Here is a 16,335-nt window from a genome sequence, read left to right as displayed (position 1 = left end):
GATATACTTTTTTTCAAACATTGTAACTCTTTACAGAATTCTTTTTTTTTATATAGTACATTCATGAGTGGTGAAAATATTTAAATTTTTCTAGTAAGTGCTATACCTTGTGTACGTATGTATATATATATATATATACGTATATATATATATATATTTTTTTTTTTCTTGGAAAAACATTGCATTAAGATTTATTATATGAAAGGCCTTGTAAAGTGTTGCAACATTTTGCATGCAGAAAAACCACGAAAGTTTTAATCGCATATTGAAGTTCATATTGATATAATCTACTTAATCCGCCCAATTGCTGTTCCACATGAGTCCAAGAACTTGATAAAAGCCTAAGCGCATTGTGCGTAAATGCAACTTAATACTGGTATGAAATAATAGAGTTGGTATTAATTGTCAATTCAACATAAATCAACTAAATATTGAACAATGTATATTTTCTATGATCACATTACAACTTGTGATTTTATACATATATACAGCTTGTTATAAAGACATTATCAAATTTTCATTTTTCTTGAAAACTTATATTGTATAATTTTGTATTAACTTACACATAGGAATGTCATTAGGCATTCATTTTTCTATATTTGCTACAATAACAGATAATGATAATCTTAATAATAACAATGATAATAATATTAATATAATATTAATAATAATAATAAATATTAATCACACATTGTACTTCATATTTTAAGGGTATTAAATTCGGGTCCTTGGAATGTTTCTGTGTTATGAGTCTGAGATTTAATGCAAAGTCTGTAGTCACCATGTTCGACTAAAGGAGTTAAATTGCTTGCAAATAGAAAATATTACAGTGCAAGTACTTCACGAAAAAAAAAAGAAATATATATATATTTAAGTAAATAAACTAATGCACTATAAATCAAAGTATAACACCAAATATACAATATATAATTATTTGTTATATGGCTATAAGACTTTGGAAGACCCTTTTTAGAGAATTTCTTTAATGCACATTAAAAACGAGCATGCGTGGCTAATGCAAGTCGTAGTTATAAACAAATACTTGTATAAAATTCTTTATTGTAAATTAATTTTTCTACTCTTTAATAATCCTTCGATTGAGCGCTTCTATGCTTTCTATTATTATCGAATTAAGCATTTTTGTATATAGGAATTTAGAATTGTTTAAATTTTAATATTCAAATATGTTAAATTTAAGTAAATAATTTGTGGTTTTGTTCACTGTAACTTTTTATAGAATACAAATTATTTCATCTTTTTCTTAAAATAAAAAACATTATTTTCAGTATACATGCATATGTATAGTGTAGTTAAAAAGCAAGATATTTGTTTAAACATACGTGCATTTACAGATTTTTATTATAAAAAATGTTTAATATCCATTCTGTTATTTGTTAATGCACTATTTTAAGAGATTTGCCGCACACAATTGGAATGGATTTTCTTTCATGATTATAATATTTAATATCATCCGTGAAATTTGCAATTGTTAAGGATAAAAAATGAACTAAAAACAAAGACCATTATTAGGTATTCCTAAAATAACAGTGATTGCTTAGCAAGGAACTTTTCGAAATCATAAATCTTAAAATCAATTTAAAAAATAAATTTATTGTATAAGATATTAAAATGAATATGATTTTGATATTTTAAATGTAAAAATGATATGTGATAAATCTCTATTAAATTAGAGAGTTAAAATGCAGTGATTATTCGATGATGTAACTTCAATCATGTTTATGCATCTCTCTTAACAAAAAGATTGTGAACGAATATAGTTGATAGTGATGTATGAACATTGTTGTTTAATGTATATTTTGCACTCAATTCTATCGATTAAATTATTGAAAAAATAAATGAAGAAGAATAGTATTTTGATATTGAAAGTACACGTTTTTTTTAACGTTTATTATAATAATTTAATGTTAATATCAAAACAGATATACCATATTTCTTTATTTCATCGGGATGTTCATCTAATTAAATAAATTTGACGCATACTTTCAATTTTACTCGTACTTCCTTCAATGACAACCAAATCTATAAGTATGATCAAGTATAAAAATTAAATATGATCGTTGTCGTTGATAACTGTATATAGTTTCTAATCATGTATACTCCTTATGTGCGTATTATGCAACATATGATTAGATATTTGAAAAAAAAACGATAAATTGAAATGATTGTTTTTCAAAACTGTTTAGATTTATAATGCATCAAGGAAAGAAAAACAAAAGTTGCAATTAAAATTAGATCTTTTGCTTATGTATTATATTTCTTATTTTACAATAAGTTTAGGGTCGAAGTAACAAATGTAATCCGTTGTAACATAGACTCTTATTGTTTATTGATTGTTCTAGATCGAGTACAATTAAGTTTGGATATAATCAATAATACTTCTACTGTAACAATGTCGTTTACTTTCATGGTAATATTGCATTATTAAGGCATAGCATAATAATAATAATAATAATAATAATAATAATAATAATAATAATAATAATAAATATTTTAATGTTAGTTTTAGCTTCTCATCGAGAATATGAATATTCCTTGTTATTTTGTTTTGATGCACAACTTAACGTTATCGTCGTGGACGTCATTTTGATTACAAATTGTAGATAAATTTCAAGTTTGTTTTTTCCTGTTTTTTTGGTTGATAAACCAAATTGTTTTTTAAGGTCTTTACAATCCTAATCTTATACTTGTTCCTGTTTTCTTTTATTTCTTTTTTATTTTTTTAAATTCTCATTTGAAAACGAATATTAATATTAATAACATACTATTTTATAGAGAATGCATAAATTGTGGTTAATACGCGAGACAATTTGCTTATTTATTGTAATTGTAAATTATATTTTAAAAAATTACTATTCTCTCTTATCAAAGTATCTATCTTATCATTTTGTAAAGACATTAAGTTTTTTAGTCATACGCATGTGTTCGTGGTTAACTTGTGGTTTTTATTGACAGAATGTTAGAATTACTTTTCTTGTTATGAATAAGTCTCGGAGCATATAAAAAGAGAATAGACCTCACGAATAGGTTAATATGTATAAAAAAGTTGCTGTCATTATCTGGTAGAAATATTCAAGACCGAAGTAAAAATTAATAATTATTAAAAAGTTCTGAGAGAGAGAGAGAGAAAATTCGGTTAATCGTAAAACAAGTTTCTTATCTTGCTTCTTAAATAACAAATTAAACATATATATCTTATATCTTTATTATAAAAAATATTGAAATTTTATATTTCATTTTTGCATAATTTGATTAAAAAAAAAAATACTTGTAATCATCTTCAAGTTCTTATCTAATAGCCCAGTAAAAAACAGCAGTTGTGAAGTGTAATAAGGATAATTATTGCGTTTATTTTCGTAACGTAGAAAAAGAATAATGCATACCAAAATTTCGTTTATAATTATTATTAATGTTTACAATTTAAATACTATATCGATACATGGTGTTACTTAACGATATAATAAATTGTTATAAATGCTTTTTTTTCTTACCGACCGTTCTCATAAACGTCACATTTACGTATTTTCTTTTGAAAAACATAGATGGCGGAAAGTGTCAATAAAAAAGTATGCGTAGTCGGTGCAGGCGCAGCTGGTTTATGCGCAGCCAAACATTTGGCGGAAGAAACGAATTTTGAAATAATAGTATATGAACAAACCAGTGATGTTGGTGGTACTTGGGTATATAATCATAGAATCGGTTTAAACGAAAATGGTTTACCAATTCATTCAAGCATGTATCAAAATTTAAGGTTTGTCAAATGATTTTTTTACGTTTTATCATTGTTATTATAGATTTTATCAATAAGTAAGACGTAATTTTTTTAGAACAAATTTGCCTGCAAAAATCATGAATTTTCCTGATTACATGAGAATGGAAGCACAGGAACCATGCTGTGTATCTCATACCGAAGTTTTATCTTATTTGCGTAATTACGTGGAACACTTTAAATTACTTAAGTACATACAGGTAATCGATCGAATATCATTTTCTTTTTAATGTATATTGAACTTTTTGTAAGCTTGAAACATTATAGTTATACAAACATTTTTATATAATTATATACATATATATAATTGCATTAGTTTTATGTAAAAGTTGAGAATATACGTCCAATTAAGTTGGATAATAGCAATGAAGAGAAATGGTTGGTACGTGTTAAACATTTAAAAACTCAACATACGGAGGAACATCGATACGATGCAGTTATGATTTGTAATGGGTATATTTTGTTTTCTTCGTTATTTGTATAAGACCTTTTTATGGGAAAATTTAATCCTGGATTTTGTCTATTTCTTTTATAGACACTATTTCGAACCATATATGCCTGTTATAAAAGGTATGGACACTTTTCCAGGTATAGTGACGCATAGTCATTCATACAGAAAACCGGAAGAATTTAAAGATAAAATAGTATTAATTTTGGGTGCTGCTTCCTCTGGTATCGATATTGCAATCGATTTAGTTCAACATTCTTCTACCATTTACCTGAGTCATAATCAAGAAAGGTTTTTTATATAATTTTCTACCATTATTATATTTATTTTATATACAAAGTATATATAAAAGTATATACATATACTTTTTTCTTCTTCTGATATCTGTACGTATAGATTCATGAGCGTATTTCCGTCTAATATGATCCAAGTTGTTGGAGTTGACAGATTGGAAGGAACGAAATGTTTTCTGAAAGATGGATCTTCCGTTACCATCGACGTCTTTCTTTATTGTACTGGATACCAATACAGTTTTCCTTTCTTAGATAAAAGTTGTGACGTCAGAGTCGATGATAATTACGTAACCCCATTATATAAGCATCTTATTAATATAGAACATCAAACAATGGCTATCGTTGGTATACCATCACAAATAGTACCATTTCCTATGTTTTATATGCAGGTATAAATATTTATTTATCTATATAGAGATTTTTTATTTTTATTATTTATTAAATAACAGTTTTGTCTGATTTCTTTGTTTAATTTAACATTTGCATTCAAAATTAAAGGAAGAACGTATAAAAGAGAAAAGAATTCTTTTTTTAGATACAATATTTCTTAAGTCTTTTAAAAAATCGTTTTGTTTTACCTTCAAAATCTCAAATGCTCGAAGATTCGAAATTGAAAACCTTGAAAAAAAGACATGCACATAGAATGATGACCGAACAATGGGAATATAACGATTTTTTGGCAAATGCAGGTAAATTCAATCGACTTCCAGCATTTTATAAAGCTGGTTATAAGGCATGGCATTCGAGAAAAAAGGGTAATCTTTTGCATTACAAAGATGCTAAATTTGTCGTTTCCGAGAATGGTCAAAATGTCGAAGTCATCTTACCTAATTAATAATATTAAACAATCGTAAAATGATTAAACACAAAACGACATTAATAACTTTGATATATAAGGATGAATCAGCTAATGTTGGTACCTTAAATATTTTTGTTGTTTTTAAAGATATATTAAATGTCTTAAGAAAAAAGTTGAAAAAAATAAAAGTGAATTTGATATCTTTAAAAAATATGACATGAATACAAAAATATTGATGGCATCGAGAGAACTCCATTGAACCGTTAATTTTGTCCTTAAGACATTTGACGTATATTTAAAAACAACAAAGATATTTAAGGTACCAACATTAGCTGGCTCACCCTGTATATATATATATATTTACATCTGTATCAATAAATATATTGTTTAACATTATCGAAATAGATAATTGTTTTTCGTAACATTTTCGTCATATTAATTTCCGTCTTAATGTTTTCCAATGTTATTCTTTATCCAATCACGAAGTAGAATAGCATCGGTATAAACACCCGGCTGATTTGGGTGTGCACATCCATCACCCCACGATGTCACAGCGATTAAAACATTATCCAAATTAACCATTGGTCCACCTGAATCACCCTAAGTGTAAACAATGTAATAAATCATAGTGATCATTCGAATATTCTTAATTAAGATTAAAATTATTGATTCTTACTCTACAAGCGTCATGTCCTCCCTCATTCAATCCATAACATACTTGAGTTTCAGTTATTTCAAAGCTACCTGAATAATCTTCTTTACATTTGTTTTTCGATACTTTTGGTAGTAGAACATATTGCAATTGTTCGGAGAGAACCGGGTCGAAGTTCTTGTAATTATAAATTATGTTAAAAATGATGATTAAAAATATTTACTAATATATAAATGTATATATTAAGAAAATGTTTATTATTATTATAATAGTTTTCATTATTATTAGTTTTTTACCAAAAAGTATCCCCAACCAGCTACAAAGCCTAAATCACTAGGAGTCGATTTATTAAATGGTATCTTTAATGGCTGAGTACTACTATCATATTTAAAAGGTGGGTGTATCTTTAGGATCGCGATATCATAATTGTTTGTATTCGAATCAAACTTTTTATGATTAATTACTTTTACTACATTGTGAATGACACCACCTTTGTCTCTATAAGAAGATCCGCTACGAACTGTGGAATCATTTATACGTCTAGCAACTCTACAAATCGGATATTTATTTCAGTATAAAGTTCTTCTTTTTTTTTTTTTTTTTTAATTTATTGTATTATTCAAACTTACACTTCGGCACAATGTGCTGCCGTTATAGCGAAATTCTCGTTAAGAATACCACCACCACATATGTGTTGACCTCTCAACATGAGCGAGAGCTAAATGAAATTATTCGATTAATAAAGCGATGCAATAAATATTTTTTTGATTTAAATTTTTTTTTTTTATTTGTAATAATTTTATTAAGTTTGTTATATCTTACCATGTATGGAACGAACGTGATGTTTATATATGCGCCTCCAACGATTCTATTATTCGATGGTTGGAGAATCATTTTTTATTAATGGTATAAAATTGTAATACATACGAGAAGTTTGTTTCACAGATTGTACAACTTAATTTTTCATGTGTTTCTTCTTATTATTATTATTATACAATACTTCTTTACTCCATATTATAGAAATTGCGAACTAAAAAAAGCTAGGAAGTGGAAATACTCAGAATGTGAAAACGTTATTTACTTTAAGGAAGTTTTGACGAATTTAAATAATATTTTCAAGTATAAGCAAAATTTATAAAAAGTTTATCTTTTTTTCCAATATATATATATACACATAATTATATACTTTCGGTAACAACGATAAAATTGCTAATTGTAAGTTAAATGTTACAAAATGAAAATGACATTGCATTTTTTCCTAAAATGTGACCTTTAACAATTTGTAAGTTCGATAATAATAATATTAATGTGTATAATATTAAATGTTTTTAATAAGTAAAAAAATTGGAAATTTTTAAATAATTAAAACTATAGCAATGCATAACAATTTTTTAACATACACGAAACTTATGTATCATTTTTACAATCTACGAATATAAATATTTCTTTTTTAATTAATTTAAAAAAGAAAATGAATTGTATTGTTATAATCATTAACAAATTTTATCGTTTCTATATTCGACCAAAAGATGTCGGCTTGGGTTACGTTGCAATCGAATTGAAAGGTTAAAACATAAATTTCTAAATTTCGAATTCGAATCAAATAAAATAAATATTATTTAAGGAATAATTCGATATACTATGTATTAGAAACAATATAAATAATATGGTAATATATAAAATCTCTGAAATTTAAAGAAGAAAGAAAAAAGGAAAGTACTTTCAAAAAATTAATGCAGTCACTTTAATGTTAAAAAAAAATAGAACAAACAAATATTCTAAAGTATTTATTTTTTAGATATATATTACCAAATCATAATATTTATTAATAAATATTCAAATAGTAATAGAGAAGAAGGATCGTATAACGTTTAAGAAGAAAAAGAAGAAGAAAAAGAAGAAGAAAAAGAAGAAGGAGAAGAAGAAGAAGAAGAAGAAGAAAAAGAAGAAGAAGATGAAGAAGAAGATGAAGAAGAAGAAGAAGAAGAAGAAGAAGAAGAAAGAAGGAAGGAAGGAAGGAAGGAAGAAAGAAAAAAAAAAGGAAGGAAGGATGACGGTAGTTGAGAGACGATATTTTAGTGTAAGTTTTGGTCGAAGGGTGGCGGTGATGTAGGCGAACCACCGTCGACGAAACTACCCCTCAGTCTGAAAGACACCGCGGAGCTTCGCGGACGCGCGCGCGCCCTTTTCGTATGTGTGTGTGCTGTGTGCGCGCGCGTGCGTGCGTGCGTACGTGTGGTGCGTGCGAAACAGGCTATAAGGGAAGAGAAAGAGAAGAAGAAGGGGAAGAAAAGAAAAGGGAAAGGATTAATAAAGAGAATAGAAATTATTGGACAGTGCGTAGATAACGTGTATTTTTTTTTCTTTCTAAGACAATAGAGAAATAAAAGTATCTTTTCCGCGTTAGAGAAAAATCTTGTAGAAATGATAGAGATTAAACAGGGAGGGTTCTAATTCGCGAAGAATAACTAAATATCGTTGATTAGAAAGGAGAACAAAAAGGTGCGACGTTTATCGTGGCTTTTGGGTTGAGACAGAAAGAAATAGAAGAAAGAGAGAGAAGGAGAGGGAAAAAGAGGGTCAGAGTCAGCGATCTCTTTTGATTGTTTGCCAGGAACTCTTCCGAGTGACATAACGCGCGAGCATTCGCGAAGGAATTTCACGTTCGAGCTCGAATCTCCTTCAACGAGCTCTTTGTAAACGAAAACGAAAACGAAAGAAAGAGAGATAGAGATAGATAGATAGGTAGATAGATAGATAGATAGATACATAGATAGATAGATATATAGAATAGTAAGAAGAATGAACAGTGAAGGAAGAAAGAACATATTATTATATCGGTGAGATTCTCTCTCTCACCGATAGTAATTTTTGTTTCGTTCCTTTCGAAAAATCTTTAGTTTTAGCTACACCTGTCTCTTTTCTGCAGTTGTCCAATGAACAACCACTATTATCACGACCGACAACTACACGCGTCGCGTAACCGCGTGGAATTGGCTACTAACTTCGCGCGAGTGAATCGTGGCTAAGGATTGGTCACTCGTTAATCGTTGTCATTGCCATTGGTGCGCTTTCTCTTTTCTCCAATTATTAATCACTTTTGACGCGATCGTAATACATATATACTTACATATGAAATAAGGAAGAGAATTTCTTCGTTGATTTAGTTATCGAAACGATCAATTTCGTAGAAATCAAGAAGATCGACAGATTTTTTCTACCAAAGTACGGGTGGACTTAGAAAAATCGAAGACGGACGTGCGAAGACAAGAACAATGGTAAGTCCAATGAATTACTAGGGGGTTTAGGGTACGCCATTTTAACTTTCTTTACGTATATATTTGACAACATGATTCTACACTTTACACATTCTTTTTATTTTATAATTATTATCAAATATCTCTCATTTAACTACACTTTTCATCGATTTGCGTATGCTAATTTTGTAAACGAAAATTACTTAGAAATCATCGTCGCTTACGGTCAACGTTAACTTGAGATTACGTGTTGCCAAGATCGTTGAAATTTGAAGTTCTTAGAATAGCGCCAAATGTTTTGCCGTTTTATACTCTTAACGATAAAAATTTCTATCCTTTGTCTTGATTCGATTTGATTATATTTCGGCGCAAGTGAAATTTCTCTACAAAATATATGGATTTTCTATTTTTTTTTTCAATCATCCTTATTGGGGGTATAGTTTTGTAGAATATCAATGGCGTTTAACATTCTAACTCGAGATAATTTCGTCATACGAATTCGAAACGTCAAATAAGGAGCTGTGTAAAAGATATCGATCTTTATACAACAAAGAGTCTCCTTCGTTCTTTAATTAACATAGAATATTTTCATATATACCAAGAGAAAGTGTAAAGAGAAGAAGATGAAGATGAAAAAGAAGAAGAAGATGATATTGAAGAAGAAGAAGAAGATAAGTTTCTAGAGTGCACAAAGTATTACTTTGAATTTGCTTTATCATTATTTATCAAAGCGAAGATAGAACGCGTCGGAAGCAGGAACTTTGTGTGTCGCAGCATTTGAAATTTATTATTTCTTTATTAATTCTGGCGAGAGAATGAAAAGAGAAGGAAAATCAGAAGAATAGCAAGAGAGAAAGGTATAAAAATTAAAAAAATTATAAAAAAGAAATAAAAAGAATAAACGAGAGCTCACGCGACTTTAGGATCGATCCCTTTGCATTTGCTGAGTTAATGTATAACGTATACGTGTTATACCTTTGAACGTATATGTGAAACCGTAATCCGATTGTCGCGAAGCAAGTCGAACATGTACACACGATTGTTGCGAGCGTGTTAAAAGCGATTGGCTTATTATTTAAGCATAAATGAAGTTAGTTTAGGCGAACTGAATTGTTTCGATTCGATCTTCTTATTTCCCATTTTAGAAATTACGATTAATGTTATTTTTTTCTCGTGTATATACACATATACACACACACCCACATGCAATCGTATCCTAATATGTGTAAATATGTACTACAATTATATTTCGTAGAATATTTTCTATACCGTTCCTTTTCACTTCGATCCAACATGCGTACTGGTCGTTCTATTTATTTCTCCCACGTTTTGGCAGTAAACTCAAAAGCATAGGCGTATGAATAAAATGAGTTTTTCGTTCTTTAATGTATTTACTTATTTTTTTCTTTCTCCTTTCTTAATCCTTGATATCGCGCAAGAAGTTAACAAAAAAAAAATACAAATTAAGAACGTGGAGAGGATAGCTCTGTAAAACTGTATCAATTTATTCATTTATTTATGTATTTATTTATTATTACTGTTTATTCTAGTCGCGGTACTCTCAGATTTTCATTCCAATTCGAGTAGACTAACACGAAGGTTAGTGCAATTTATTTACTACTTCCTTCTACGTAACAACTCGAGCAGATATTCGCTTGACACCATTCTCCGTTTATTCAATTATTTCGACGTTGTGCAAAACTCATTTGCACTTTGGTCGATAGTATGGCCTTCGTTCAATACGTAAAATATTCATGTCGCTATCTATCTATATTTGTTTTACCATCCTCCTGATCGTTTATGCGTTTAACGTCCTTTATCAACGTGTCAAAAATATGTATCTGCGCTTGTGTGCGTGTTACACACTCATGTACGATTATTATTATTGTTATTGTTATTGTTATTGTTATTGTTATTATTGTTTTTATTATTTGATGGTTCATTCGATTTTCTTTCATAATTGAACTTATTTCACTTATTACTTTCGTTTCATGATTTTTGTATGTTTCATTCATTTCTTCTTTGCGCTTAATTTTTTTTATATACATTTTATAATCACGTAATAGGATTGTTCGTTTATTTTCAAAGATAATTCACTTTTAAGCGCATTGCAAGCTTTAGCTAAGTTCTTATGGCTTTTCTTCCGATTTAGCTCTCGTTAATATAACTTTTTTTATCTCGTAACATTGTCAGATGCATCAATAAATCGATCTCCCTTTTTGTCTATGTCTCTTTTTCTTCTTTTTCTCTTCTGAAAACATTTACAGAGTGGCTTATATTATATTTATTTATGCAGGGTGGGTCAAAAGTTCCTAAGTAATTTAAAAAATCAATAATACTTTTTTAAGACTTTTTAGGCTTGTAGTTAGACTTATAGTTTTATATTCTGCAAACTGTTTGGAAAGTTTAGCAAAAAAGAGTAATTGATTTTTCAAATCACCGTAAAACTTTCAACCTAGCTTATATTATTAGTTTTTATCATTTACACACGTTTTGTGTGTAAACTTATTTTTGCCTTCTTTAGAAATTTCTCAGTCTTTCGTTTGAAATAACGAAAGTTAGGAATAAATCGTCAAAGGAAGAGGAAGAGTTAGGAGAAATTTTCTGGTCTTTGACGAAATAGCGTCAAGAGTACGTGATCCACAGGATAATATTATATCTTAATCCTTCTAAAAACACATTGTGAAAAGTTATATAGCCAGACAAACCCTTATATGGTTGCTCACACTCATTGCGGTCACAATCTGGCACAAATGTTTCCCTTGGCAAGGTAATAATCCTTACACCACATTTGAAGTTAAGTGGCGTTATGAAGACAAAGACGTTGGAGAGCTTTTTCGTTTATCTGTCAAATGAATTGACATTTCAGAACATACTTCTCTTTTCTATGTGATTATTAATATATTCATCATTCATTTATTTATTTTCTTGTTTATTAACCCTTTATAACATTATACAACTGTGAAGTGTATTTTTGTGAGTATTATTTATTTTTTTTGTTTATTACGAAATTAATTATACTTAGGTAGCATAATATAATGATAAAAATTATTGTGAATAATGTTATATATTAGACATTATATTAATTTGTAATACATACAATATTATCCTTTTTATCTAAACTTTTATGAAAATCATATTCGATATTTCTTTCAAATGTTAGTATACTTTATATTAGCAACTCGTAATATTTATATTTTCCCTCGCACATAGATATATCTGAATTTTTATAATAATTATATTCGATACTTCTTTCAAATTCAAATTTGTTTTTCATTATAATATAATGTTAATAACTCTTATAAAATTTTCATTATGTAATTTATTTGAGGATACGAAAAATAATGTAACACAGGGCTTAACGGTTCATCGATTATCCAAGCAAGCATTCGTATCAATGGATATTTTTCGTAATTATTGCTGATGTTTAATTATCAAGGATATGTCGAAGATATTTATCAAGCATCGATTTTCTGCTCGTTCTCAAATCAGCAGAATCTTTCACATAATTCGTATCGTGTCAATGTTGTTGATGGGAATGGTGGTTTGTTTATTTTTCATATCTTCCGAGTAACAAGCATCAAATGAACAAATGAACAAACGAACGAACGAACAAACAAGTATAACACTCGGAACAATCATCACGTTGGTTTATTACAGTAGAATCTACCTTCGGATATCGTTAGGCATAGTTCATCAGTCATAAAGGATACAATTATTTACCCATTGGAACTTTCAATAAGATTATTCAGTCATTATCAACAATTAAGCATTACGAGATTTTATGATTTACGTCTACACATATTTATATACGTTTATACATAAATTTTGTTTAAATAACTATTACATCATTCAAATAATCAGCTTTTTATTTTGTTAAAAAATCCATAATTTAAGACGACAAAAAATTATATAATTCGAAAATATAATAATATTATTTATATTATCAGTATTATTATAGTATACTATTGTAAATGTAAAATTTATATTTAATATGCGTACCATAATTTGTGATATGAAGTAATAATTCATTTTGTTATGTATAGAATGAAATTAAAATATAGACAAAATAATAATATTACATAGCATTATAAAGAAATATATTTTACAAGTGTAATCTACACATTGATATATTTCTTTAACAAAATTTCAAGTAATCACCCTATGCGATATAATACTTTATCTTCATTGTCCGTTGAAGAAAATCTGCTTACAGTATTTTCATGAAAATAAACTGACGTTCGATCGATCGCGCAGCTAAATCTCTGAGAGAATTTCGTTAATAGTAATTGCAGGATGGTTAATGCGACGATATCGTTGCCATTTAAAAGCCATTACCTTACTCCATGGATATGTAAATGTACCTATGTATATGTTTAGTTGCATTATATGTAGTAAAAGATGAGAGATATTGGATGGAAGGATCGAGATCATTTCGATTTTGTTATTTTTATATATTTCTTACTTTTTTATTTCAATATAAATGTTAAAAAAAAAAAGAAATAAAAAAAATTGTTTACTAGTTAATTAAACAAAATGGCCAATATCGTTCGGCATTGTGTTTATTTACATGATATTGATCCAATTAAGGAAATGTAATTTGCTAATTAATTTGATAATTAGACTTCAAATCTATTGTTTGTTGGAAATTAAAATAAGAAAGAAAGAGAAAGAAGGAGAGAGAAAATACGATAAAAGCGAATAGCTTTCTGTATTAAGAGCATAAATAAATTCTCTCTTATTCAGCATCGAAAGCAGCAAGATATAGAAAAATTTCCGTATAGGATAATAAACAGACTTACTTAGAAAGAACTTTGATTCGCTTGTTTATCCATTAAGAAACTTTCGTGATGAAACAGAGACGATATAATAGATCATTTTTTTCACATTTACATAATTTACAGTATAAAATATAACATCAAGAAATTCATGATTAATTATAATTAATATTTTAACCTCTTATTATTATTTTGTTTAATAACTTTTAAGACAATTTGAAAATTTTTAGAGTTTCTAATGAATAATTTATATGAGATCATTAGTTAGGAACACTGTTGGTAATGTCAACACCAGTGATAGCATCAGTAATATCAGCAACACTGGTAACAGCAATATTAGTAGATGCACTAGTATTCACAACATCGGTGTGTAATAGTTGCAACAGGAAAGTGACGATATTAGTTCACAGTAGAAACATCAGAGATATTAACAGCAGTAGCAGTAACAGCAGCAAGAGCAGTAACAGCAGCAGGAGCAAAGTAGGAGTAGAAGCAATAGCACTACCATGTCATCCCTAATTTGGCGAACGTTGAGACTTAGCGTTTGACATAATTGGCAAGGAAATATATTCCGAGTGTTGACGTCACTGCCCGTGAAGTGGTTTATATCCAACTACCACGACACATTTTTTGCTATGTTTAATGATAAAAAAAAACGGGAACTCAAAAAATAAGACAAAATGATAGAAAGTGTACGTGTACAATATATATATATGTGTGTATGTATGTGTTTATGTATTTATAGATGAAAAATAGAACGTTAAAAAATTAGATAAAATGAAATAAAGTGTGTATGTGTCACATATGTATATATGCGCATATGTATTATACGTTATAGTTTTAATGAAACATGTGCGTTAATGGCGATGCATAGTGCGGGGTCAAAAGTTCATTCGAAGCGAGTGACCGTGTGACTCCATATGAATTCACTAGAAAACTAAGAGATAAAATTCATCTAGATTCTTCAGAAGGGTATTTTTCCTGTTTTCATATATATGTATATTCTCATGTATATACAGGTATGTATAAATATGCAAAGACTATACACATATTTATTTTATTCCAACAACGCGGATTTGTAGCAAACTACATAGGTAACGAACTTCATCTCTTTTAAGAGAAAATAGATATTTTTTTCGGGCCATGTGCTTGAAAACCCGAGCCTTTAGAAACTTTAACGAGATAATCGAATTTCATAGATCGATAGTTTTATATTCGCGATCTATTAGATTTTGTTATTTCGTCTTTACATATATTTTCGGTTTATTCTAGTTGATGAGTTTTTAAGAATTAAAATTGATATATACATATTATATTAATAAATATTTACGAATATACGTATAAATATCTCAAGAATAAATGATCGGATATATATAAAATGAATATTTCTACAGTATCATCTTTTCGTTAAATTCTCTTTATTATATACTAATATTCTTTTTTATAAATTTTGTTTATGTAGATACATTAGAGTTTGGCCTTCATCATTCTTTCCTAACATCTATTATACACGTGTTGTGTACATGGTTATGTATAATATATATATGTATACGTATATACATAGATATCCTACGTTTACAGGAGTGATCTAAAAATAAGTTATCGACTCGGTTTTATTGAAACGGCCGATTGTTTGTCTCCTCTTGGATTTTCCTTGCAAGCGTCTTTACCTCGTTTGACGAACCCTATTCATCGATCATACATTGTGCTTTCTTTTAATCGTATGAGAAAATAAAATAGACGAATAAGATAGTTGATCCATGAAAATCATTAGAGAGAAAGAATTAAAGAGTGACCTTTATTTTGTCGCAATCTGTTAAACGGTAGTAGTAATAAAAAAAGGTTTTTCTTTCCTATTAAACATTCTATAAAAGAGAAGAAAAAAAAAAGTAATAGAATTTATTTAACCCGATAAAAAAGATAAATTCTTATCACGTGTGTTACTTTAGCATAGAAATATATGCTAAGCTTTCCATATTGTCAGCCAAGAGCGATGACGCCTCTCATTCTTCTTTTTCTTCTTCTTCTTCTTCTTATTTTCTACAATCTAAAGGTTCTTTGCTGCTGCGGTAATCGTCGCGTTTGGCTTCCTTTCAAAAAGACTTCTATTAAGTCCCATCAAAGTCCATCTTAGGTTAGTACTTCTAAAATTGGACCCACTTTCTTTCTGTTTTGTATACTCCTTTTGGCAAGAGTAAAGTATTTAACAAGTAGAGTTAATTGTTACGGAAAAATAATTCATACTACTCGCATTTTACTAACTCTTTTACTAATCCCATTGTGAAAGGATTATTTCATAATAATTTATGTTAGTTGTTACG

General features: G+C 28.5%; 3 protein-coding genes across 23 annotated transcripts in view; 2 read left to right on the top strand and 1 right to left on the bottom strand.

Annotated features, from left to right (window-relative positions):
• Positions 1-1,214: 1,214 nt before the first annotated feature.
• Positions 1,215-5,736, top strand: LOC122524909 (flavin-containing monooxygenase FMO GS-OX-like 2). Of its 2 annotated transcripts, XM_043647427.1 has the most exons (7): positions 1,215-3,045; positions 3,561-3,769; positions 3,846-3,987; positions 4,104-4,240; positions 4,323-4,526; positions 4,632-4,917; positions 5,064-5,736. In XM_043647427.1, the coding sequence occupies exons 2-7, from the start codon at positions 3,561-3,563 to the stop codon at positions 5,361-5,363; spliced, it is 1,278 nt and encodes a 425-aa protein (XP_043503362.1). In that variant the 5' UTR covers positions 1,215-3,045; the 3' UTR covers positions 5,364-5,736. The 2 variants fall into 2 exon arrangements, with proteins under 2 accessions (XP_043503362.1, XP_043503360.1); XM_043647425.1 differs by having other exon boundaries at positions 1,215-3,769.
• On the bottom strand, positions 5,265-14,132 carry LOC122524910 (trypsin-4-like). Of its 3 annotated transcripts, XR_006305667.1 has the most exons (7): positions 14,039-14,132; positions 6,802-7,019; positions 6,609-6,697; positions 6,276-6,528; positions 6,004-6,156; positions 5,692-5,927; positions 5,265-5,355 (listed from the first exon to the last, which is right to left on the bottom strand). XR_006305667.1 is itself a non-coding variant. In XM_043647428.1 (6 exons), the coding sequence occupies exons 2-6, from the start codon at positions 6,871-6,873 to the stop codon at positions 5,775-5,777; spliced, it is 720 nt and encodes a 239-aa protein (XP_043503363.1). In that variant the 5' UTR covers positions 6,874-7,019; positions 14,039-14,132; the 3' UTR covers positions 5,687-5,774. The 3 variants fall into 3 exon arrangements, 2 of the variants coding, with proteins under 2 accessions (XP_043503363.1, XP_043503364.1); XM_043647428.1 differs by lacking the exon at positions 5,265-5,355 and having other exon boundaries at positions 5,687-5,927; XM_043647429.1 differs by lacking the exons at positions 5,265-5,355; positions 14,039-14,132 and having other exon boundaries at positions 5,687-5,927; positions 6,802-7,064.
• The window catches only part of LOC122524907 (glutamate-gated chloride channel), an 81,624-nt gene continuing 73,341 nt past the window's right edge, over positions 8,053-16,335 (top strand). For 6 of the 18 annotated variants that reach the window (XM_043647416.1, XM_043647415.1, XM_043647414.1 and 3 more), the window contains exon 1: positions 8,059-9,257. The gene's annotated coding sequence lies outside the window, so the exon portion shown is untranslated. Of the gene's footprint in view, positions 9,258-16,335 lie in introns of all 18 variants that reach the window. The other 12 variants (XM_043647422.1, XM_043647421.1, XM_043647420.1 and 9 more) reach the window with 6 other exon arrangements.

This window comes from Polistes fuscatus, unplaced genomic scaffold (genome assembly GCF_010416935.1).
Source record: "Polistes fuscatus isolate 324 unplaced genomic scaffold, CU_Pfus_HIC Scaffold8, whole genome shotgun sequence".
NCBI classification, from domain to species: Eukaryota; Metazoa; Arthropoda; class Insecta; order Hymenoptera; family Vespidae; genus Polistes; species Polistes fuscatus.
Note: the sequence above shows the minus strand (reverse complement) of the source record. Positions and strands in the feature narration are given on the sequence as shown.